This window comes from Abramis brama (genome assembly GCF_963993115.1).
Source record: "Abramis brama genome assembly, chromosome: 2".
Lineage (NCBI taxonomy): Eukaryota > Metazoa > Chordata > Actinopteri > Cypriniformes > Leuciscidae > Abramis > Abramis brama.
The window spans coordinates 18417449-18443384 of record NC_139964.1 but is presented as its reverse complement, the minus strand read 5'-3'; the positions used below and the strand labels follow the sequence as shown (position 1 = coordinate 18443384).

The 25936-nt window shown below is 39.4% G+C and overlaps 1 protein-coding gene across 2 annotated transcripts in view; it reads right to left on the bottom strand.

Moving 5' to 3' along the window:
* Window positions 1-25936, bottom strand: part of LOC311077783 (protein NLRC3-like) — a 33910-nt gene that overhangs the window by 6728 nt on the left and 1246 nt on the right. Inside the window, exon 2 of one of the 2 annotated variants that reach the window (XM_084106398.1) lies at window positions 23551-23735. The exons of the other annotated variant lie outside the window; for it this stretch is intronic. Coding sequence (XP_083962524.1) covers window positions 23551-23678 — 128 coding nt within the window. The 5' untranslated portion in view covers window positions 23679-23735. The remainder of the gene's footprint in view (window positions 1-23550; window positions 23736-25936) is intronic. 2 annotated transcript variants of the gene reach the window in all.

The following is a 25936-nucleotide window of genomic DNA, read 5'->3' as shown; positions in this document are numbered from 1 at the left end:
ATATAGATCTCATCGGGCGGAACAACTTTCGTACTTTTACTTTTTACGCCAGCCCAACAGGAAGTCGGCTATTATGGGTTGTTTGGAAACGCATGCTGTGGATTTTGATGTACTCCTTCTAGGAAATTCATCCATTCGCCTCCAAACTCGGTCAGCATGAAGTCAAGACATTGAGGATGCTAAATTGCGAACGGATTTTTGATATCTCGAACGGTTTGGCCGTGGCGAGGAAACGAATTTATAGCGAATAATGGAAACAGGAAGTGTGTTATAACTTCTGCATACATTAACTGATCTTGATGAAACTTCAGCAGTGTGTTCGTTGTAAGAGGCCGATCACATGGATGTGACTATTGTGAGTCAAAGTTATAGCGCCACCAACTGGCAGCAGGAAGTTTGTCACTTTCAAAATGCTTTGAAATCACTCTCTTATTTTTACCCGATTTGCTTCAAACTTTATGTGTATAATGTAGACACACGGCAGATGTAGACCTGTGAAAGGATTATTGATATCTTAGATACTGTTGCCGTGGCAATGCTTCAAACTTTAATATTCTTTTTTTAAGCTTTTGAGACTCTTAACATACTTGAAATTGCATGAAACTCGACAGACACATCACATTTATTATCCAGTAGACATGTGCAAAGTTTCAGAAATGGGCGTGGTGGAATGGCTCAGTAGCGCCACCTTTAGCCAAAAATGGGGGCTTAGTTTTTCCTAGAATCGCAAAACTTGGTACGTATATTGTTCTCATCAGGCCGGACAACTTTCTAATTTATTGTCATTAGCTCAGACCAACAGGAAGTCAGATATTTTGGTTTGAATGTGGATTTTCTGGAGAATTTTCTCTCTCTCTCTCTGTGTGTGTGTGTGTGGAGAGGGTGGGGGGAATTTGTCTATTCCATTTAATCTTTGTTTTTCAAGGTTTCAGGGGCTTTTGGGGCCCTTAACGTGCTCAAAAACTCTTGAAACTTTTCACACAGGTCAGAACCTGCGGCCATCAGGGCCGGACTGAAGCTGGTACCTGGGCGTGGCAGGGGGGCTCGACAGCGCCCCCTTGAACGGGGTCCGAAAACTTGGTCCATATTTCAAACACGCTTGCATGAATTAATATGAAACTCGGTACACATATAGATCTCATCAGGCCGAACAACTTCCGCACTCTAAGTTATTAGCTCCGCCCAACAGGAAGTCGGCTATTATGGGTTGTTTGAAAAACGCATGCTGTGGAATTTGATGTACTCCTCCTAGAGAATTCATCCAATCACCTCCAAACTCGGTCAGCATGAAGTCAAGACATTGAGGATGCTAAATTGCGGACGGATTTTTGATATCTCGAACGGTTTGGCCGTGGCGAGGACACGAATTTATGGCGAGAAAAGAGAAACACGAAGTGGTATAACTTCTGCACACATTAACTGATCTTGATGACACTTCAGCAGTGTGTTCGTGGTAAGAGGCTGATCAGATGGATGTAACTATTGTGAGTCAAAGTTATAGCGCCACCAACTGGCAGCAGGAAGTGTGTCACTTTCAAAATGTTTTTGACAAAAGTGGGGGGGGTTACTTTTACCCACAGTTACAAAAATCAGTACCTATATTGTTCTCATCAAGCCGGACAACTTTCTAATTTACAGTCATTAGCTCCGAGCAACAGGAAGTCAGATATTTTGGTCTGAATGTGGATTTTTTGGATATTTCAGACTCTGAGTTTTTAGCTACTCCTCCTAAGTGGTTTATTTTATTCACACCAAACTTTTTCAACATGATAAAAATACTTTAAAGATATATATAAATATATATATATATATATATATATATATATATATATAAATATATATATATATATAAATATAGCTGCGAGCAGCGATGAAGGGCCTAAGCCGGGGGCACCGCTACCCCGGTGCCTTTAGGTAACTAAAGGCACCGGGGTTGCGGTGCCACCGGCTTGGGCCCGTAATCGCTGCTCGCAGCTATATTTATATATATATATATTTATATATATATATATATATATATATATATATATATATTTATTATTATTATTTTGTCAACCTTTCGGGCACTTTTGGGGCCCTTAACATGCTCAAAAACTCTTGAAATTTTGCACACATGTCAGAACCTGCGGCCATCAGGGCCGGACTGAAGCTGGTACCCGGGCGTGGCACGGGGGCTCGACAGCGCCCCCTGGAATGGTGTCTGAAAACTTGGTCCATAAATCAAACACGCTTGCATGTAATAATATGAAACTCAGTACACATATAGATCTCATCGGGCCGAACAACTTTCGTGCTCTAAGTTTTACACCAGCCCAACAGGAAGTCGGTTATTATACGTTGTTTGGAAAACGCATACAATGGAATGTGAAATACTCCTCCTAGGGAATTCATCCGATCGCCACCAAACTCGGTGTGAATGAAGTCAAGACATTGAGGATGCTAAATTGCGAACAGATTTTTGATATCTCGAACGGTTTGGCCGTGGCGAGGAAACAAATTTATGGCGAATAATGGGACACAGGAAGTGTGTTATAACTTCTGCATACATTAACTGATCTTGATGAAACTTCAGCAGTGTGTTCGTGGTAAAAGGCCGATCAGATGGATGTAACTATTGTGAGTCAAAGTTATAGCGCCACCAACTGGCAGCAGGAAGTTTGTCACTTTCAAAATGCTTTGAAATCACCCTCTTAGTTTTACCCGATTTGCTTCAAACTTTATGTGTGTAATGTAGACACACGGCAGATGTAGACCTGTGAAAGGATTATTGATATCTTAGATACTGTTGCCGTGGCAACGTATCAAACTTTAATATTTTTTTTGGATGCTTTTAAACCTCTTAGCATGCTTGAAATTGGATGAAACTCGACAGACACATCACACTTATTAGCCAGTAGACATGTGCAAAGTTTCAGAAACGGGCGTGGCAGGGGGGCTCAACAGCGCCCCCTTGAACGGGGTCTGAAAACTTGGTCCATTAATCAAACACGCTTGCATAAATTAATATGAAACTCGGTACACATATAGATCTCATCGGGCCAAACAACTTTGTCCTTGTCAAGTTTTACGCCAGCCCAACAGGAAGTCGGCTATTATGGGTTGTTTGGAAAATGCTTGCTGTGGAATGTGAAATACTCCTCCTAGAAAATTCACTGTGTCCCCTCCAAACTCGGTGTGCATGTAGTCAAGACTTTGAGGATGCTAAATTGCGGGCGGATTTTTGATATCTCGAACGGTTTGGCCGTGGCGAGGAATCAAATTTATGGCGAGAAAAGAGAAACACGAAGTGGAATAACTTCTGCATACATTAACTGATCTTGATGAAACTTCAGCAGTGTGTTCGTGGTAAGATGCCGATCAGATGGATGTAACTATTGTGAGTCAAAGTAATAGCGCCACCAACTGGCAGCAGGAAGTGTGTCACTTTCAACATGCTTTTGACAAAAGTGGGGGGGTAAGTTTTAACTACAGTAAAAAAAAAAAATGTTTGTATATTGTTCTTATAAAGCTGGACAACTTTCTAATTTACATTCATTAGCTCCAGCCATCAGGAAGTCAGATATTTTGGTCTGAATGTGGATTTTTTTGCAAAATCAGCCTCTGAATTTTTAGCCACTCCTCTTAAACTATTTATTTTATTCCCACCAAACTTTTTCAACATGATGAAAATACATTAAATATGCTAAATTGTGAACGGATAATAAATATCTCAAACGGTTTTGCTATGGCGAGGGATTAAAGTAATGTCCAAAAAGAAAACACTAAAAGTCTCAAATCTTATAAAAATGTAATTATATACCATTTATTTCTATATAAAAGTATACAAATATCACAACTAAACCCATTTTATCCTGTTTTTAAAAATAATTTTATTCTAATTTTATTCTAAAATTAAAAACAGTAAAGTAAAAAAAAAAAAACAAGTCATACATAGGGCTATACTGCCCTCTTGTGTCCAAAAGCACATCAAAATAGTATATAAAACTTTTTACCAGGTAGGCCAATATTCTATTTAAAGATACATTTATTAGGTATGTGTCTGAGGATATTTTCCCACCGGTTATTCGACGTGTGACACAAGCGGGTGCTTTTAAATTGCTAATATAAAAGTGAAAGAAAAACCACACTGACATTGATAATGTTGCACACACAAATCACACACACGTTGGAAAGAATGATGCTTTTAAACAACACTAAACCGCCATTAGGTGTCACCAGGCATCCATCTTAATAAGCAAGTTATTGATTCATTCGTTCAAACGATTCGTTCGAATGAGTCGATCATGATTAAGACAGATGTTTATGGATTGATCATTCAAACTTTGAGTCAACCGATTCCTTAAAAATGCTGAATCGTTCAGTTATGAGAAAACACGTGATGCGTGATGGTTCTGCTGTGATCTTTAACTATTTTCGCTGCTGAAACAGAACAAAAACAGTCAATACTGCATCTAAAATGTAAGTGACTTAATTGTAACTGTTTATTAACCTGTTGTATGAAATCTAGCGGTGGGAGAAAAAATTGATTCTTAGATGCATCGCGATCCGGACGTGGACGATTCTGAATCGATTCACAAATGTCAAAAAATCGATTCTCTAAAAAAATATTTTTCTAATAACGTAATATTGACGGAACGCAAAAGGCGGAACTCTAAGCGGACCTGCGTGCAGTCTGTGGCGCGCACATAACAGAGAAGTTTCTTCTGCTCACCAAGGCTGCATTTATTTGATTAAAAATACAAACAAAAACAGTAATATTGTAAAATATTATTCCAATTTAAAACAGCTGCTTTCTATTTTAATATATTTTAAACTGTTATTTATTCCTGTGATCAAAGCGGAGTCACTGTCACATGATCCTTCAGAAATTATTCTAATATGATGATTGATGCTCAAGAAACATTCATTATTATTTTAAATGTCGAAAACAGTTGTGTACAGTATTTGATGAATAGAAAGTTCAAAAGAACAGCATTTATCTGAAATCTAAAGCTTTTGTAACATAACACTACCGTTCAAAAGTTTGGGGTTAGTAATAATTTAAATTTTATTTTTGGGGGAAAGAAATAAAATAAATCAATACTTTTATTTATGAAGGATGAGTTAAACTGATCAACAGTTACAGTAAAGACATTTATAATGTTAAAAAAATTATATTTGAAATAAATGCTGTTCTTTTGAACTTTCCATTCATCAAAGCATTTTGAAAAAAAAAAATCTGTACACAACTGTTTTCAACATTGAAAATAATAATGAATATTTATTGAGCATCAATCATCATATTAGAATGATTTCTGAAGGATCATGTTACACTGAAGACTGGAGTAATGATGCTGAAAACTCAACTTTGATCACAGAAATTAATTACTATGTAAAATATTTTAAAATTGAAAACAGCTGTTTTAAATTGGAATAATATTTCACAATATTACAGTTTTTGTTTGTATTTTTAATCAAATAAATGCAGCCTTGGTGAGCAGAAGAGACTTCTCCTAAAAACATTAAAAATCTTACTGACCCCAAGATTTTGAACGGTAATATATATATATATATATATATATATATATATATGTATATATATACAGTGAGGAAAATAAGTATTTGAACACCCTGCTATTTTGCAAGTTCTCCCACTTGGAAATCATGGAGGGGTCTGAAATTGTCATCGTAGGTGCATGTCCACTGTGAGAGACATAATCTAAAAAAAAAAAATCCAGAAATCACAATATATGATTTTTTAACTATTTATTTGTATGATACAGCTGCAAATAAGTATTTGAACACCTGTCTATCAGCTAGAATTCTGACCCTCAAAGACCTGTTAGTCTGCCTTTAAAATGTCCACCTCCACTCCATTTATTATCCTAAATTAGATGCACCTGTTTGAGGTCGTTAGCTGCATAAAGACACCTGTCCACCCCATACAATCAGTAAGAATCCAACTACTAACATGGCCAAGACCAAAGAGCTGGCCAAGACCAAAGAGCTGTCCAAAGACACTAGAGACAAAATTGTACACCTCCACAAGGCTGGAAAGGGCTACGGGGAAATTGCCAAGCAGCTTGGTGAAAAAAGGTCCACTGTTGGAGCAATCATTAGAAAATGGAAGAAGCTAAACATGACTGTCAATCTCCCTCGGTCTGGGGCTCCATGCAAGATCTCACCTCGTGGGGTCTCAATGATCCTAAGAAAGGTGAGAAATCAGCCCAGAACTACAAGGGAGGAGCTGGTCAATGACCTGAAAAGAGCTGGGACCACCGTTTCCAAGGTTACTGTTGGTAATACACTAAGACGTCATAGTTTGAAATCATGCATGGCACGGAAGGTTCCCCTGCTTAAACCAGCACATGTCAAGGCCCGTCTTAAGTTTGCCAATGACCATTTGGATGATCCAGAGGAGTCATGGGAGAAAGTCATGTGGTCAGATGAGACCAAAATAGAACTTTTTGGTCATAATTCCACTAAACGTGTTTGGAGGAAGAAGAATGATGAGTACCATCCCAAGAACACCATCCCTACTGTGAAGCATGGGGGTGGTAGCATCATGCTTTGGGGGTGTTTTTCTGCACATGGGACAGGGCGACTGCACTGTATTAAGGAGAGGATGACCGGGGCCATGTATTGCAAGATTTTGGGGAACAACCTCCTTCCCTCAGTTAGAGCATTGAAGATGGGTCGAGGCTGGGTCTTCCAACATGACAATGACCTGAAGCACACAGCCAGGATAACCAAGGAGTGGCTCTGTAAGAAGCATATCAAGGTTCTGGCGTGGCCTAGCCAGTCTCCAGACCTAAACCCAATAGAGAATCTTTGGAGGGAGCTCAAACTCTGTGTTTCTCAGCGACAGCCCAGAAACCTGACTGATCTAGAGAAGATCTGTGTGGAGGAGTGGGCCAAAATCCCTCCTGCAGTGTGTGCAAACCTGGTGAAAAACTACAGGAAACATTTGACCTCTGTAATTGCAAACAAAGGCTACTGTACCAAATATTAACATTGATTTTCTCAGGTGTTCAAATACTTATTTGCAGCTGTATCATACAAAAAAATTGTGATTTCTGGATTTTTTTTTTTAGATTATGTCTCTCACAGTGGACATGCACCTACGATGACAATTTCAGACCCCTCCATGATTTCTAAGTGGGAGAACTTGCAAAATAGCAGGGTGTTCAAATACTTATTTTCCTCACTGTATATATATGTGTATGTATGTATGTATGTATGTATGTGTGTGTATGTATATATATATATATAAATATAGCTGCGAGCAGCGATGGAGGGCCAAAGCCGGCGGTACCGCCAACCCGGTGCCTTTAGGTAACTAAAGGCACCGGGGTGGCGGTGCCACCGGCTTGGGCCCGTAATCGCTGCTCGCAGCTATATTTTTTATTATTATTATTTTTTTTTCTTCTACTTCTCAGGCACTTTTGGGGCCCTTAACATGCTCGAAAACTCTTGAAACTTTGCACACAGGTCAGAACCCGCGGCCATCAGGGCCGGGCTGAAGCTGGTACCCGGGCGTGGCAGGGGGGCTCGACAGCGCCCCCTGGAACGGGATCCGAACACTTGTCCATAAATCAAACACACTTGCATGTAATAACATGAAACTCGGTACACATATAGATCTCATCGGGCCGAACAACTTTCGTGCTCTAAGTTTTATGCCAGCCCAACAGGAAGTCGGCTATTATGGGTTGTTTGGAAACGCATGCTGTGGAATTTGATGTACTCCTCCTAGAGAATTCATCCAATCTCCTCCAAACTCGGTCAGCATGAAGTCAAGACATTGAGGATGCTAAATTGCGGACGGATTTTTGATATCTCGAACGGTTTGGCCATGGCGAGGAAACAAATTTATGGCGAATAATGAAAACAGGAAGTGTGTTATAACTTCTGCATACATTAACTGATCTTGATGAAACTTCAGCAGTGTGTTCGTGGTAAAAGGCCGATCACATGGATGTGACTATTGTGAGTCAAAATTATAGCGCCACCAACTGGCAGCAGGAAGTGTGTCACTTTAAAAATGCTTTGAAATCACCCTCTTATTTTTACCCGATTTGTTTCAAATTTTATGTGTATAATGTAGACACACGGCAGATGTAGACCTGTGAAAGGATTTTTGATATCTTTAATACTGTTGCCATGGCCACGCATCAAACATTAATATTCTTTTTTGATGCTTTTGAGACTCTTAGCATGCTTGAAATTGCATGAAACTCGACAGACACATTACATTTATTACCTAGTAGACATGTGCAAAGTTTCAGAAACGGGCATGGTGAGGGGCTCAGTAGCGCCACCTTTAGTCAAAAATGGGGGCTTCGTTTTACGTAAAGTCACAAAAATCGGTATGTATATTGTTCTCCTCGAGCCGGACAACTTTCTAATTTACACTTATTAGCCCTGACCAACAGGAAGTCAGATATTTTGGTTTGAATGTGATTTTTTGGAGAATTCTCTCTCTCTCTCTCTGCCTCTGTGTCTCTGTGTGTGTGTGTGGGGTGTGGGGGATTTGTCTGTTAGGAGAGGTTTGCTTTTAGAATTGTTTTTCAAGGTTTCAGGGGCTTTTGGGGCCCTTAACATGCTCGAAAACTCTTGAAACTTTACACATAGGTCAGAACCTGCGGCCATCAGGGCTGGGCTGAAGCTGGTATCCGGGCGTGGCAGGGGGGCTCAACAGCGCCCCCTTGAATGGGGTCCGAAAACTTGGTCCATAGATCAAACTAGCTTGTATAAATTAATTTGAAACTCAGCACACATATAGATCTCATCGGGCCGACCAACTTTCGCACTCTTAAGTTATTCGCCAGCCCAACAGGAAGTCGGCTATTCAGGGTTGTTTGAAAAACGCATGCTGTGGAATTTAATGTACTCCTACAGAATTCATCCGATCCCCACCAAACTCGGTGTGCATGAAGACAAGACATTGAGGATGCTAAATTGCGGACGGATTTTTGATATCTCGAACGGTTTGGCCGTGGGGAGGAAACGAATTTATGGCGAGAAAAGAGAAACAGGAAATGTGTTATAACTTCTGCATACATTAACTGATCTTGATAAAACTTCAGCAGTGTGTTCGTTTTCAGAGGACGATCACATCGATGTGACTATTGTGAGTCAAAGTTATAGCGCCACCAACTGGCAGCAGGAAGTGTGTCACTTTCAAAATTCTTTGAAGTCACCCTCTTATGTTTACCCGATTTGCTTCAAACTTTATGTGTATAATGTAGACACACGGCAGATGTAGACCTGTGAAAGGATTATTGATATCTTAGATACGGTTGCCGTGGCAACGCATCAAACTTTAATATTTTTTCGGATGCGTTTGAGACTCTTAGCATGCTTGAAATTGGATGAAACTCGACAGATACATCACATTTATTAGCCAGTAGACATGTGAAAAGTTTCAGAAACGGGCGTGGCAGGGGGGCTCAACAGCGCCCCCTTGAATGGGGTCTGAAAACTTGGTCCATATATCAAACACGCTTGCATGAATTAATATGAAACTCGGTACACATATAGATCTCATCGGGCCGAACAACTTTCCCTCTGTCAAGTTTCACACCAGCCCAACAGGAAGTCGGCTATTATGGGTTGTTTGGAAAACGCTTGCTGTGGAATGTGAAATACTCCTCCTAGAAAATTCAGAAAAGAGAGACACGAAGTGTTATAACTTCTGCACACATTAACTGATCTTGATGAAACTTCAGCAGTGTGTTCGTGGTAAGAGGTCGGTCAGATGGATACAACTATTGTGAGTCAAAGTTATAGCGCCACCAACTGGCAACAGGAACTGTGTCACTTTCAAAATGCTTTTGACAAAATGGGGGGGGGTTACTTTTACCCACAGTTGCAAAAATCAGTACATATATTGGTCTCATCGAGCCGGACAAGTTTCTAATTTACAGTCATTAAACCTGACCAACAGGAAGTCAGATATTTTGGTTTGAATGTGGATTTATTTGCAAAATCGGCCTCTGAATTTTATATATATATATATTTTTTAAAGTGACAAGACAGAGAATATTACTTGTCCGATATATATATATATATATATATATATATATATATATATATATATATATATATATATATATATATATATTACATTTATTTATATATATATATATATATATATATATATATATATATACATACATATATATAAATATAGCTGCGAGCAGCGATGGAGGGCCCAAGCCGGTGACACCGCCACCCCGGTGCCTTTAGTGTAACTAAAGGCACCAGGGTGGCGGTGCCACCGGCTTGGGCCCGCAATCGCTGCTCGCAGCTATATTTATATATATGTATATATATATATATATATATATATATATATATATATATATATATAAATAAATGTAATATATATATTTATTATTATTATTATTATTTTGTCAACCTTTCGGGCACTTTTGGGGCCCTTAACATGCTCAAAAACTCTTGAAACTTTGCACACATGTCAGAACCCGCGGCCATCAGGGCCGGACCGAAGCTGGTACCCGGGCGTGGCAGGGGGGCTCGACAGCGCCCCCTGGAACGGGATCCGAACACTTGTCCATAAATCAAACACGCTTGCATGTAATAATATGAAACTCGGTACACATATAGATCTCATCGGGCCGAACAACTTTCGTGCTCTAAGTTTTACGCCAGCCCAACAGGAAGTCGGCTATTATGGGTTGTTTGGAAACGCATGCTGTGGAATTTGATGTACTCCTCCTAGGAAATTCATCCATTCGCCTCCAAACTCGGTCAGCATGAAGTCAAGACATTGAGGATGCTAAATTGCGGACGGATTTTTGATATCTCGAACGGTTTGGCCGTGGCGAGGAAACGAATTTATGGCGAATAAGGGACACAGGAAGTGTGTTATAACTTCTGCATACATTAACTGATCTTGATGAAACTTCAGCAGTGTGTTCGTTGTAAGAGGCCGATCGCACAGATGTGACTATTGTGAGTCAAAGTTATAGCGCCACCAACAGGCAGCAGGAAATACATCACTTTCAAAATGCTTTGAAATCACTGTCTTATTTTTACCCGATTTGCTTCAAACTTTATGTGTACAATGTAGACACACGGCAGATGTAGACCTGTGAAAGGATTATTGATATCTTAGATACTGTTGCCGTGGCAACACATCAAACTTTAATATTATTTTTTGATGCTTTTGGGACTCTTAACATACTTGAAATTGCATGAAACTCGACAGACACATCACATTTATTAGCCAGTAGACATGTGCAAAGTTTCAGAAACGGGCGTGGTGGAATGGCTCAGTAGCGCCACCTTTAGTCAAAAATGGGGGCTTAGTTTTTCCTAGAATCACAAAAATCGGTATGTATATTGTTCTCATCGAGCCGGACAACTTTCTAATTTACACTTATAAGCTCCAACCAACAGGAAGTCAGATATTTTGGTTTGAATGTGGATTTTCTGAAGAATTTTCTCTCTCTCTCTGTGTGTCTGTGTGTGTCTGTGTGTGTGTGTGGGGGGGGTTGTCTATTCCATTTAATCTTTGTTTTTCAAGGTTTTAGGGGCTTTTGGCGCACTTAACGTGCTCATAAACACTTGAAACTTTTCACACAGGTCAGAACCCACGGTCATCAGGGCCGGGCTGAAGCTGGTACACGGGCGTGGCAGGGGGGCTCAACAGCGCCCCCTTGAACACGGTCTGAAAACTTGGTCCATATATCAAACACGCTTGCATGAATTAATATTAAACTCGGTACACATATAGATCTCATCGGGCCGAACAACTTCCGCACTCTAAATTATTAGCTCCGCCCAACAGGAAGTCTGCTATTATGGGTTGTTTGAAAAACGCATGCTGTGGAATTTGAAACACTCATCCTAGAGAATTCATCCGATCCCCACCAAACTCGGTCAGCATGAAGTCAAGACATTGAGGATGCTAAATTGCGGACGGATTTTTGATATCTCGAACGGTTTGGCCGTGGCGAGGAAACGAATTTATGGCGAGAAAAGAGAAACACGAAGTGTTATAACTTCTGCATACATTAACTGATCTTGATGAAACTTCAGCAGTGTGTTCATGGTAAGAGGCCGGTCAGATGGATGTAACTATTGTGAGTCAAAGTTATAGCGCCACCAACTGGTAGCAGGAAGTGTGTCACTTTCAAAATGCTTTTGACAAAAGTGGGGGGGTTACTTTTACCCACAGTTACAAAAATCAGTACGCATATTGGTCTCATCGAGCCGGACAACTTTCTAATTTACAGTCATTAGCTCCGAGCAACAGGAAGTCAGATATTTTGGTTTGAATGTGGATTTTTTGGATATGTCAGATTCTGAGTTTTTAGTTACTCCTCCTAAGTGGTTTATTTTATTCACACCAAACTTTTTCAACATGATAAAAATACATTAAAGATATATATATATATATATATATATATATATATATATATATATAAATATAGCTGCGAGCAGCGATTACGGGCCAAAGCCGGCGGCACCGCCACCCCGGTGCCTTTAGGTAACTAAAGGCATCGGGGTTGCGGTGCCACCGGCTTGGGCCCGTAATCGCTGCTCGCAGCTATATTTAGGGCCCGAGCACCGATGGTGCGAGGACCCTCTTGGAATTGCTCTGTTTATTATTATTATTAGGGCCCAAGCCCTGAAAGGGCGAAGGCCCTATTGTTTTCGTTAGGATTATTTTTATTATTATTTTTTTTTTTCTACTTCTCGGGCACTTTTGGGGCCCTTAACGTGCTCGAAAACTCTTGAAACTTTGCACACAGGTCAGAACCCGCGGCCATCAGGGCTGGGCTGAAGCTGGTACCCGGGCGTGGCAGGGGGGCTCGACAGCGCCCCCTGGAACGGGATCCGAACACTTGTCCATAAATCAAACACACTTGCATGTAATAATATGAAACTCGGTACACATATAGATCTCATCGGGCCGAACAACTTTCGTGCTCTAAGTTTTAGTCCAGCCCAACAGGAAGTCGGCTATTATGGGTTGTTTGGAAACGCATGCTGTGGAATTTGATGTACTCCTCCTAGAGAATTCATCCAATCTCCTCCAAACTCGGTCAGCATGAAGTCAAGACATTGAGGATGCTAAATTGCGGACGGATTTTTGATATCTCGAACGGTTTGGCCATGGCGAGGAAATGAATTTATGGCGAATAATGGAAACAGGAAGTGTGTTATAACTTCTGCATACATTAACTGATCTTGATGAAACTTCAGCAGTGTGTTCGTTGTAAGAGGCCGATCGCACAGATGTGACTATTGTGAGTCAAAGTTATAGCGCCACCAACAGGCAGCAGGAAGTACATCACTTTCAAAATGCTTTGAAATCACTGTCTTATTTTTACCCGATTTGCTTCAAACTTTATGTGTACAATGTAGACACACGGCAGATGTAGACCTGTGAAAGGATTATTGATATCTTAGATACTGTTGCCGTGGCAACACATCAAACTTTAATATTATTTTTTGATGCTTTTGGGACTCTTAACATACTTGAAATTGCATGAAACTCGACAGACACATCACATTTATTAGCCAGTAGACATGTGCAAAGTTTCAGAAACGGGCGTGGTGGAATGGCTCAGTAGCGCCACCTTTAGTCAAAAATGGGGGCTTAGTTTTTCCTAGAATCACAAAAATCGGTATGTATATTGTTCTCATCGAGCTGGACAACTTTCTAATTTACACTTATAAGCTCCAACCAACAGGAAGTCAGATATTTTGGTTTGAATGTGGATTTTCTGAAGAATTTTCTCTCTCTCTCTGTGTGTCTGTGTGTGTCTGTGTGTGTGTGTGGGGGGGGTTGTCTATTCCATTTAATCTTTGTTTTTCAAGGTTTTAGGGGCTTTTGGCGCACTTAACGTGCTCATAAACACTTGAAACTTTTCACACAGGTCAGTACCCACGGTCATCAGGGCTGGGCTGAAGCTGGTACACGGGCGTGGCAGGGGGGCTCAACAGCGCCCCCTTGAACACGGTCTGAAAACTTGGTCCATATATCAAACACGCTTGCATGAATTAATATGAAACTCGGTACACATATAGATCTCATCGGGCCGAACAACTTCCGCACTCTAAATTATTAGCTCCGCCCAACAGGAAGTCTGCTATTATGGGTTGTTTGAAAAACGCATGCTGTGGAATTTGAAACACTCATCCTAGAGAATTCATCCGATCCCCACCAAACTCGGTCAGCATGAAGTCAAGACATTGAGGATGCTAAATTGCGGACGGATTTTTGATATCTCGAACGGTTTGGCCGTGGCGAGGAAACGAATTTATGGCGAGAAAAGAGAAACACGAAGTGTTATAACTTCTGCATACATTAACTGATCTTGATGAAACTTCAGCAGTGTGTTCATGGTAAGAGGCCGGTCAGATGGATGTAACTATTGTGAGTCAAAGTTATAGCGCCACCAACTGGTAGCAGGAAGTGTGTCACTTTCAAAATGCTTTTGACAAAAGTGGGGGGGTTACTTTTACCCACAGTTACAAAAATCAGTACGCATATTGGTCTCATCGAGCCGGACAACTTTCTAATTTACAGTCATTAGCTCCGAGCAACAGGAAGTCAGATATTTTGGTTTGAATGTGGATTTTTTGGATATGTCAGACTCTGAGTTTTTAGTTACTCCTCCTAAGTGGTTTATTTTATTCACACCAAACTTTTTCAACATGATAAAAATACATTAAAGATATATATATATATATATATATATATAAATATAAATATAGCTGCGAGCAGCGATGAAGGGCCAAAGCCGGCGGCACCGCCACCCCGGTGCCATTAGGTAACTAAAGGCATCGGGGTTGCGGTGCCACCGGCTTGGGCCCGTAATCGCTGCTCGCAGCTATATTTATTATTATTATTATTCTTCTCCGCATTTAATCGCATTTTTGAGGGCCTAAACATGCTCGAAAACTCACAAAACTTTGCACACGCGTCAGAACTGGCGAAAATTTACATCTGATAAAGGTTTCAGAATTGGACGGGGCAAAATGGCTCGATAGCGCCACCTATAAAAGTTCAACGGAGTGCGCCTCCCGCAACGTTCCACGTACGTGCACGAAATTCGGTACATACATGTAATGACCTAATACCTACAAAAAAGTCTCTTGGAGCATAGCCCTAAACACAACAGGAAGTCAGCCATTTTGAACTTCCTCTCAGATTTTTGTGCAGTTTTTGCCATTTTCAGGCCTCGTACTTTAACGAACTCCTCCTACAGTTTTAATCTGATCATCTTCAAATTTGGTGAGTATAATCTTAAGGCCTTTGCGACGTTAAATTGCGAAGATCTTGAGTTTTCGTCGAAGGGCGGGTCCTCGGCGGCCTGACAAATTTCGATGTTTCGCCATGAAACAGGAAGTTGCTGTAACTCAGGCATGGAATGTCCAATCTGCCCCAAACTTCACACGTTTGATAAGCATTCTGTCCTGAACACATGACCATGCTCATATTCATTTATAGTCATAGCGCCACCTGCTGGCAACAGGAAGTGACATGTTTAACACTGTTGTGGACTCCTAATAACATATAAAAAAGTGCCAGCAAGTGCTAAACATGCTAACAACATACTAGAAACATGCTAAAACATGCTAGCAAACACTTAGCTAAGTGTTAAAGCATGCTATTACTGCAATTGAATAGGAATTTGCTGTAACTCAGGCATGGAATGTCCAATCTGCCCCAAACTTCACACGTTTGATAAGAATCATGGCCTGAACATATGTCCATGCTCAAATTCAGTTATTGTAATAGCGCCACCTACTGGCAACAGGAAGTGACATGTTTAACACGTTGATGCTGTTCTAGCAACATGTTAAAAATGCCATTGAGTTCTAAAAATGCTAGAAACATGTTAAAACATGCTAGCAATACTTAGCTAAGTGCTAAAGCATGCTAATTCAATGAAACAGGATGTTGTTGTTACTCAAGAAGGCAATGTCCAATCTGCGCCAAACTTCACACTTTTGATAAGCGTTCTGTCCTGAACACATGACCATGCTCATATTCAGTTACATTTATAGCGCCACCTGCTGGCATCAGGAAGTGACATGTTAAACACTGTTGTGGACTCCTGATAACATATAAAAAAGTGCCAGCAAGTGCTAAACATGCTAACAACATACTAGAAGCTAAAACATGCTAGCAAACACTTAACTAAGTGCTAAAGCATGCTATTACTGCAATTAAATAGGAATTTGCTGTAACTCAGGCACGGAATGTCCAATCTGCCCCAAACTTCACACGTTTGATAAGAGTCAAGGCCTGAACACATCTACATGATAATATTCAGTTATAGTAATAGCGCCACCTAGTGTTTAACACGTTAATGCCGTTCTAGCAACATGTTAAAAATGCCATTGACTTCTAAACATGCTAGAAACATGTTAAAACATGCTAGCAATACTTAGCTAAGTGCTAAAGCATGCTAATTCAATGAAACAGGATGTTGTTGTTACTCAAGAAGGCAATGTCCAATCTGCGCCAAACTTCACATTTTTGATAAGCGTTCTGTCCTAAACACATGACCATGCTCATATTCAGTTACAGTCATAGCGCCACCTGCTGGCAACAGGAAGTGGCATGTTTAACACTGTTGTGAACTCCTGATAACATATAAAAAAGTGCCAGCAAGTGCTAAACATGCTAACAACATACTAGAAACATGCTAAAACATGCTAGCAAACACTTAGCTAAGTGCTAAAGCTCGCTATTACTGCAATTAAATAGGAATTGGCTGTAACTCAGGCACGGAATGTCCAATCTGCCCGAAACTTCACACGTTTGATAAGAGTCATGGCCTGAACACATCTACATGAGAATATTCAGTTATAGTAATAGCGCCACCTACTGGTAACAGGAAGTGTCATGTTTAACACGTTGATGCCGTTCTAGCAACATGTTAAAAATGCCATTGTCTTATAAACATGCTAGAAACATGTTAAAACATGCTAGCAATACTTAGCTAAGTGCTAAAGCATGCTAATTCAATGAAACAGGATGTTGTTGTTACTCAAGAAGGCAATGTCCAATCTGCGCCAAACTTCACACTTTTGATAAGCGTTTTGTCCTGAACTCATGACCATGCACATATTCAGTTACAGTCATAGCGCCACCTGCTGGCAACAGGAAGTGGCATGTTTAACCCTGTTGTGAACTCCTGATAACATATAAAAAAGTGCCAGCAAGTGCTAAACATGCTAACAACATACTAGAAACATGCTAAAACATGCTAGCAAACACTTAGCTAAGTGCTAAAGCTCGCTATAACTGCAATTAAATAGGAATTGGCTGTAACTCAGGCACGGAATGTCCAATCTGCCCGAAACTTCACACGTTTGATAAGAGTCATGGCCTGAACACATCTACATGAGAATATTCAGTTATAGTAATAGCGCCACCTACTGGTAACAGGAAGTGTCATGTTTAACACGTTGATGCCGTTCTAGCAACATGTTAAAAATGCCATTGTCTTATAAACATGCTAGAAACATGTTAAAACATGCTAGCAATACTTAGCTAAGTGCTAAAGCATGCTAATTCAATGAAACAGGATGTTGTTGTTACTCAAGAAGGCAATGTCCAATCTGCGCCAAACTTCACACTTTTGATAAGCGTTTTGTCCTGAACTCATGACCATGCACATATTCAGTTACAGTCATAGCGCCACCTGCTGGCAACAGGAAGTGGCATGTTTAACCCTGTTGTGAACTCCTGATAACATATAAAAAAGTGCCAGCAAGTGCTAAACATGCTAACAACATACTAGAAACATGCTAAAACATGCTAGCAAACACTTAGCTAAGTGCTAAAGCATGCTATTACTGCAATTAAATAGGAATTTGCTGTAACTCAAGCATACAATGTCCAATCTGCCCCAAACTTCACACGTTTAATAAAAGTCCTGCACTGAACACATCTACATAGCGATATTCAGATATAGACATAGCCCCACCTACTGGCAACAAAAACTGACATGGTTAAAACAGTAATGCAGAACTAACCACATAACTATTGTGTACTAAGCATGCTAGAAACATACTAAACATGCTAGCAACTACTATACCTCCTTAAATGCACATTGCCCAACCATGCTCTGTCTTCCTAAAGCCACCGAATGACGATGGCACGGGTGCGAGGGCCCTTTCATCGCTGCTTGCAGCTTTAATTATTATTATTCTTCTCCGCATTTAATCGCATTTTTGAGGGCCTAAACATGCTCGAAAACTCACGAAACTTTGCACACGTGTCAGAACTGGCGAAAATTTACATCTGATATAGGTTTCAGAATTGGGCGGGGCAAAATGGCTCGATAGCGCCACCTATAAAAGTTCAACGGAGTGCGCCTCCCACTGTGTTCCACGTACGTGTACGAAATTCGGTACATATATGTAATGACCTAATACCTACAAAAAAGTCTCTTGGAGCGTAGCCCTAAACCCAACAGGAAGTCAGCCATTTTGAACTTCCTCTCAGATTTTTGTGCAGTTTTTGCCATTTTCAGGCCTCGTACTTTAACGAACTCCTCCTACAGTTTTAATCTGATCATCTTCAAATTTGGTGAGTGTAATCTTAAGGCCTTTGCGACGTTAAATTGCGAAGATCTTGAGTTTTCGTCGAAGGGCGGGTCCTCGGCGGCCTGACAAATTTCGATGTTTCGCCATGAAACAGGAAGTTGCTGTAACTCAGGCATGGAATGTCCAATCTGCCCCAAACTTCACACGTTTGATAAGCATTCTGTCCTGAACACATGACCATGCTCATATTCATTTATAGTCATAGCGCCACCTGCTGGCAACAGGAAGTGACATGTTTAACACTATTGTGGACTCCTAATAACATATAAAAAAGTGCCAGCAAGTGCTAAACATGCTAACAACATACTAGAAACATGCTAAAACATGCTAGCAAACACTTAGCTAAGTGTTAAAGCATGCTATTACTGCAATTGAATAGGAATTTGCTGTAACTCAGGCATGGAATGTCCAATCTGCCCCAAACTTCACACGTTTGATAAGAATCATGGCCTGAACACATGTCCATGCTCAAATTCAGTTATAGTAATAGCGCCACCTACTGGCAACAGGAAGTGACATGTTTAACACGTTGATGCTGTTCTAGCAACATGTTAAAAATGCCATTGAGTTCTAAACATGCTAGAAACATGTTAAAACATGCTAGCAATACTTAGCTAAGTGCTAAAGCATGCTAATTCAATGAAACAGGATGTTGTTGTTACTCAAGAAGGCAATGTCCAATCTGCGCCAAACTTCACACTTTTGATAAGCGTTCTGTCCTGAACACATGACCATGCTCATATTCAGTTACATTTATAGCGCCACCTGCTGGCAACAGGAAGTGACATGTTAAACACTGTTGTGGACTCCTGATAACATATAAAAAAGTGCCAGCAAGTGCTAAACATGCTAACAACATACTAGAAGCTAAAACATGCTAGCAAACACTTAACTAAGTGCTAAAGCATGCTATTACTGCAATTAAATAGGAATTTGCTGTAACTCAGGCACGGAATGTCCAATCTGCCCCAAACTTCACACGTTTGATAAGAGTCATGGCCTGAACACATCTACATGAGAATATTCAGTTATAGTAATAGCGCCACCTACTGGCAACAGGAAGTGACATGTTTAACACGTTGATGCTGTTCTAGCAACATGTTAAAAATGCCATTGAGTTCTAAACATGCTAGAAACATGTTAAAACATGCTAGCAATACTTAGCTAAGTGCTAAAGCATGCTAATTCAATGAAACAGGATGTTGTTGTTACTCAAGAAGGCAATGTCCAATCTGCGCCAAACTTCACACTTTTGATAAGCGTTCTGTCCTGAACACATGACCATGCTCATATTCAGTTACATTTATAGCGCCACCTGCTGGCAACAGGAAGTGACATGTTAAACACTGTTGTGGACTCCTGATAACATATAAAAAAGTGCCAGCAAGTGCTAAACATGCTAACAACATACTAGAAGCTAAAACATGCTAGCAAACACTTAACTAAGTGCTAAAGCATGCTATTACTGCAATTAAATAGGAATTTGCTGTAACTCAGGCACGGAATGTCCAATCTGCCCCAAACTTCACACGTTTGATAAGAGTCATGGCCTGAACACATCTACATGAGAATATTCAGTTATAGTAATAGCGCCACCTACTGGTAACAGGAAGTGTCATGTTTAACACGTTGATGCCGTTCTAGCAACATGTTAAAAATGCCATTGACTTCTAAACATGCTAGAAACATGTTAAAACATGCTAGCAATACTTAGCTAAGTGCTAAAGCATGCTAATTCAATGAAACAGGATGTTCTTGTTACTCAAGAAGGCAATGTCCAATCTGCGCCAAACTTCACACTTTTGATAAGCGTTTTGTCCTGAACACATGACCATGCACATATTCAGTTACAGTCATAGCGCCACCTGCTGGCAACAGGAAGTGGCATGTTTAACCCTGTTGTGAACTCCTGATAACATATAAAAAAGTGCCAGCAAGTGCTAAACATGCTAACAACATACTAGAAACATGATAAAACATGCTAGCAAACACTTAGCTAAGTGCTAAAGCATGCTATTACTGCAATTAAATAGGAATTTGCTGTAACTCAAGCATACAATGTCCAATCTGCCCCAAACTTCACATTTTTGATAAAAGTCCTGCACTGAACACATCTACATAGCGATATTCAGATATAGACATAGCCCCACCTACTGGCAACAAAAACTGACATGGTTAACACAGTAATGCAGAACTAACCACATAACTATTGTGTACTAAGCATGCTAGAAACATACTAAACATGCTAGCAACTACTATACCTCCTTAAATGCACATTGCCCAACCATGCTCTGTCTTCCTAAAGCCACCGAGTGACGATGGCACGGGTGCGAGGGCCCTTTCATCGCTGCTTGCAGCTTTAATTCTACTTTAAATTTTAAGTCGAAAAATGAAAAATGTACATGGACCACCATCCTTACAATTTAATTATTTTCCTATCTGTTGGAATGCTTGCTCACAAATATTGGTACCAAATGTATACATACTATTTATAAATAGGCTCTTAAAGAGTTTTTTTCTCTGCCACAATTATTTGGCTGTTCACCAGAGACATTAAGCAAACTATAGGCACACAATTAGGCAGTGTTTCTCAATTGCAGTCATTGGCACCCACCTCCTAATATGTTTTACTCTCCCTGTTTAACACACTATCAAGCTGATGAGCTGAAAAGGGTGTTTTAATTTGTAAGACATCTTAAACATTCTGGGAGGTGGGTCCCAGGACTGGAGTTAAGATACACTGCATCAAGGCATTACATTTAAGACAATAAGGCATAGTCTTCTGTGAAGCTGCTTTAAAACAATATATATTATGAAATCAACTGTATTCAGCTTTTTCAAATTTTGACCTATTGATAGACAAATGTTTGTCTATCAATCTGTTGTCCCAACATGTTGTACTGGGTAGCCTGAATGCACTGTAAATTGTTTTGAAAGCAATTGCCACATGCATTCATTGGTACACTGTAAAACCCAACAAGTTAAGCTAACTCATTTCATTTGAGGAAACCGATTGCCTTAATTCAATTAAGTTTATAAAAAACAATAGTTATGAGTACTCTGAACTTATTTTAATCGAGTCCACTAAAACAGTAATACAAAGTCAAATTCAATAAGTTAAGCTAACTTATTACATTTGAGGACACCGATTGCCTTAATTCATTGTAAAACCCAACAAGTTAAGCTAACTCATTTCATTTGAGGAAACCGATTGCCTCAATTCAATTAAGTTTATAAAAACAATAGTTATGAGTACTCTGAACTTATTTCAGTTGAGTTTACTAAAAGTAGATATACATTGCAGTCAATAAATTAAGTGATTAATTAAGTGATTATTGAGCATTAGTGATTAACACCTGTTGTTAACGAGCAGAATCAATGAAGGAAAGAGAAACACAAGAACTACAACTGACTTCCAACCACAGCCTTAGATGAAATCAACTCAAGATAAAAGACGTTTAAATCTCTAAAGATCTCAGCAGAGGAGGATTAAACCACTACACAAACAGCATTACCAGCTTCACTTATTACTAAACAGTTTGACTTTTGTCATGCGTCTACAGAAGTTGTTATTGAGAATGAACAGAGGGTTAGATGATAATGATTTATTGAGTTTTATTTAAAGACACCATGATAGTGATCCGTGTTTGCTTTAGTTGGGCTCTTGACCCTTGACTTTATAACACCAGTTTTTCCTCTGGCTGCTGTAACGTGTTTATAAAACACATTTGTTATGGCACATACGCCAAAAGAAAATATGAGCATGTGGTTGTGTTAAGATGATACAAATCATCATTTAGTGACTTGATTCTCTGATCATTCCCAGAGCCTAATCTCTGATTAGATAGGTGATGTATTACTTGTATTATTCATTATAGTATAACTGATTCTGCTGTAAGACCCATTGTTGTAATTAACAGATTTTAAAAACCTCTATGGTATTATGCTGACTTACACAGACATCAAGAATCAGCATATGAATCTCAACAATGGTGACCATTAAAAAATGATTTATGCCGCAATGCATGCTGGGAGCCATGGATAAGTTTTGTATTATGCTAGTACCCAGCATGCATCATTTTTTAATGGTCACCATTGTTGAGATTCATATGCTGATTCTTGATGTCTGTGTGAGTCTTAATAATGCAATACCTTTTCTGTGAAACTTTTTGTGCACAACTATTTTTTAATATCCTTCATATTATCTGATGTCTCAACATGGCTAGCTCTTATGCTGTAGAATCACAGTTTTGAGTGAAACTAATATGTTGCCCTTTTAATCAGAGATCAGACTCTGAATGAAATCAGTGAATCAAGTCACTAAATGATGATTGTCATCAACAATCCTGCACCATCAACACCAGATCAGACTTTTCCTTGGCTTTTGTGCCATAACAAATGTTTTATAAACACTCAATTATAGCAGCCAAAGAAAATCTTAAGTGCAAAAGTCAAGGGTCAAGAGCTCAACTAAAGTAAGCGCTGATCTCCATCATGGTGACCTTAAATGAAACTCGAATCATCAACTTCTAAACCTTTGTTAATTCTAATAAGAACTTCTGTAGACGAATGGCAGTAATAAAGTCAAAGTGGTTAATAATAAGTGAAGCTGGTAATGCTGTTCGTGGAGTTGTTTAATCCTCCTCTGCAGAGATCTTGAGATATTTAATGTCTTCTTTTATCTCCAGTTGATTTTGCTGTGGCTGAAGTCAGTTGTAGTTCTTGTGTTTCTCTTTCCTTCAGTGATTCTGCTTGTTAACAGCAGGTGCTCATCACTAATGCTCAATCATCACTTAATTAATCACTTAATTATACAATTATCATTCTGGGATCTAGAAATGTTCTATAACTCATTCAGTTTGAGTTCTGTTTCAGTCATTCAAGTTTCGGTAATATTTGAGTGCTGTGAACTCAATTGTATTTAGTTAATATTACTGTTAGGTTTTACAGTGTGTCGTACTGTACCTGAGGTCAGAGGTGAAAGTAATGGGGTTGTGCATGGACTGATCACTCCTCATTGACACACAGCTGGGTCCTGCACCACACTCTTCTTTCTCCTTACTGTCCTCCTCTCTCTCCTCACAGTGATGCATTTTGGAGGTGTGTTCCCCTTCCAGTTCTCTTGTTTAATGCCTTTATCTGTTAATTATCTTCAAAAGGACAATAAAAACAAATTTACAGTAACATTGGAAACAATCATGTTTCATCTCTCAGATTTATGGATTAAAACAGTACTTTTTAAGCTCCATTGCTCTTAAACTAGTTTCTGAGGTCAAACACCTCCTGCTTGCAGATGGCAAACTAAAATCTGATTATTACCCTAAACACTGTGTGCTTTCATCATATTTTTTCCTTCTGCACTGGCACTTCAGTGTATTTCTCAATCAGAAGGATATCCTACTAAAGGATCCTTGGAAGGCAGCTTTCATTTTGTGTCCATCATTCAGCCTGTTTTGAAGGATATTTGCATCATGTGTATCCTTCACGTCCTCCAATCACCCACAATCCTTAACACAGAGTTCAATTCACAAAAAAAAAAAAAAAAAAGAATAATCAGAAAATGAGTCGACACTGAGTTCGCCTGAGTTCATTATGAAATGCACATATTTTCAAAGATAAAGGCATCATGATAAGGGCATTATTTATTTTTTTACATAATGCTTAACTTTCCATGATACAAATGACTGGGAGACCACAAGACGTTTTTCTTCACTGTGCTGTATTAACAGAAATACATATAATATGAAGATTTTAATTATAAAGTATTTTTCAAAAGTAATTTTAAATAGTATTTTTTCACCGACACTGTGGGGCAGAAACCTCTGAAATTGACATACGAACTCACAAGACTCATTCTAGCCTTCTTGCTGTCTTCATGTATTGCCCGAAATATTGGAGAACCATTGCCGTAACAATTAACTCTGAGATGTAATTAACCATATGTTTGAAAGCAACTTATTCATTAATTGTCGTTCTGGTGTTTAGTGATGTTACACCATCTAATGCTCAGATAGACAGAGGAATGTGTCACTAGGCTATTAGAGGTGACACATGGCAAGGGTCAGCAAGTACGTTCAGCATCAGGCCAAAAAAAACATTTTTGCCACTAGATGGCGGGCCAGAACATAGTCAAATGATAATTTAAGAAATTAATTGATGACAAATGCAACTAGAATGCCTGTGATAGACTGTTATGTATCTGGTAGTGAGCTGTTGTTAAATCCTGTAGTCCTGTGGTGGTGTCTGGGTTTTACACTGGATAAATTAATAAAGTAGTGACAGGTAACCTGGCAAGTATCTTCATTCACCAACTTGCAACAGAGACCGCCTTGCTAAAACACACATATGTGGGAGATGCGGAATTGATCAAAATAACATTAAGAAAATAAAAGAGGACTTGAATAAGCCCATTAATGGCATGTCTTATTTCCTCTTTCCATATTGTGAATAATAAATGTATATCATTTTAATTTGCTTATAACACAATTATTTGACATAGCCTTTTACACTCATGATTATTCCTTGGCATCCTCACGTACTAAACGTTTTTTTTTTTTTTTATTATTGTTTGGGTGCTGGAGGTAGGCTACACTATTACGTCATGTGAAGGGTGATGTTAACATAAGAGAAAATGGCACTATCAAAGAGTCTAAAGAGTAAAGTTGACAGTGAAAATAGGGCATACAAAGAAGAATGGAAAGACAATATGCGTTAATCTACCTAGTTTTGTCAATGCAAAGCCAGTGTGTCTTATCTGCAACGACACGATCCACAGACTCTTTTGAATGTCTTTCAGAACTTTTCAAATTAAAAGCTCTCAATTCATCTCAAAATAAAACATTGCTGCAAAAACATTCTCATACTTTTATTTTGAAGGCAAAATTAATAAAGATGAAGTGATTGTGAGTAACTGTTGCTGTCATGACAGATCTATTTCAGAACCAGCCGCTATCAAAATAATCTGGCTGCGGGCTGCTGTATGGCGACATGCTTCGCAACAATAGGTGTGTTCGACCGCAGATAACAAACATGACAAAATACTTTCATTTCTAACTTATAAGGTTGCACAGAAATGAGGAATGAGGAAGGAATTAGAGGCATTAACCCAGCTAACAGAGGATCTTGATTTGTAACATTCCAAGAACATACAAATGTTACTAGAACATTGCTAGAATGTTATTTAAAGGTTAGTGTGATGTTCCTGAAACATTCTTTCAATCCTCAATCTGTGAAGATCTCAGAAGAGGAGGATTAAACAACTCCACAAACAGCATTACCAGCTTCACTTATTACTAACCAGATTGACTTTATTTCTGTCAGACGTCTACAGAAGAATTAACAGAGGTTTAGA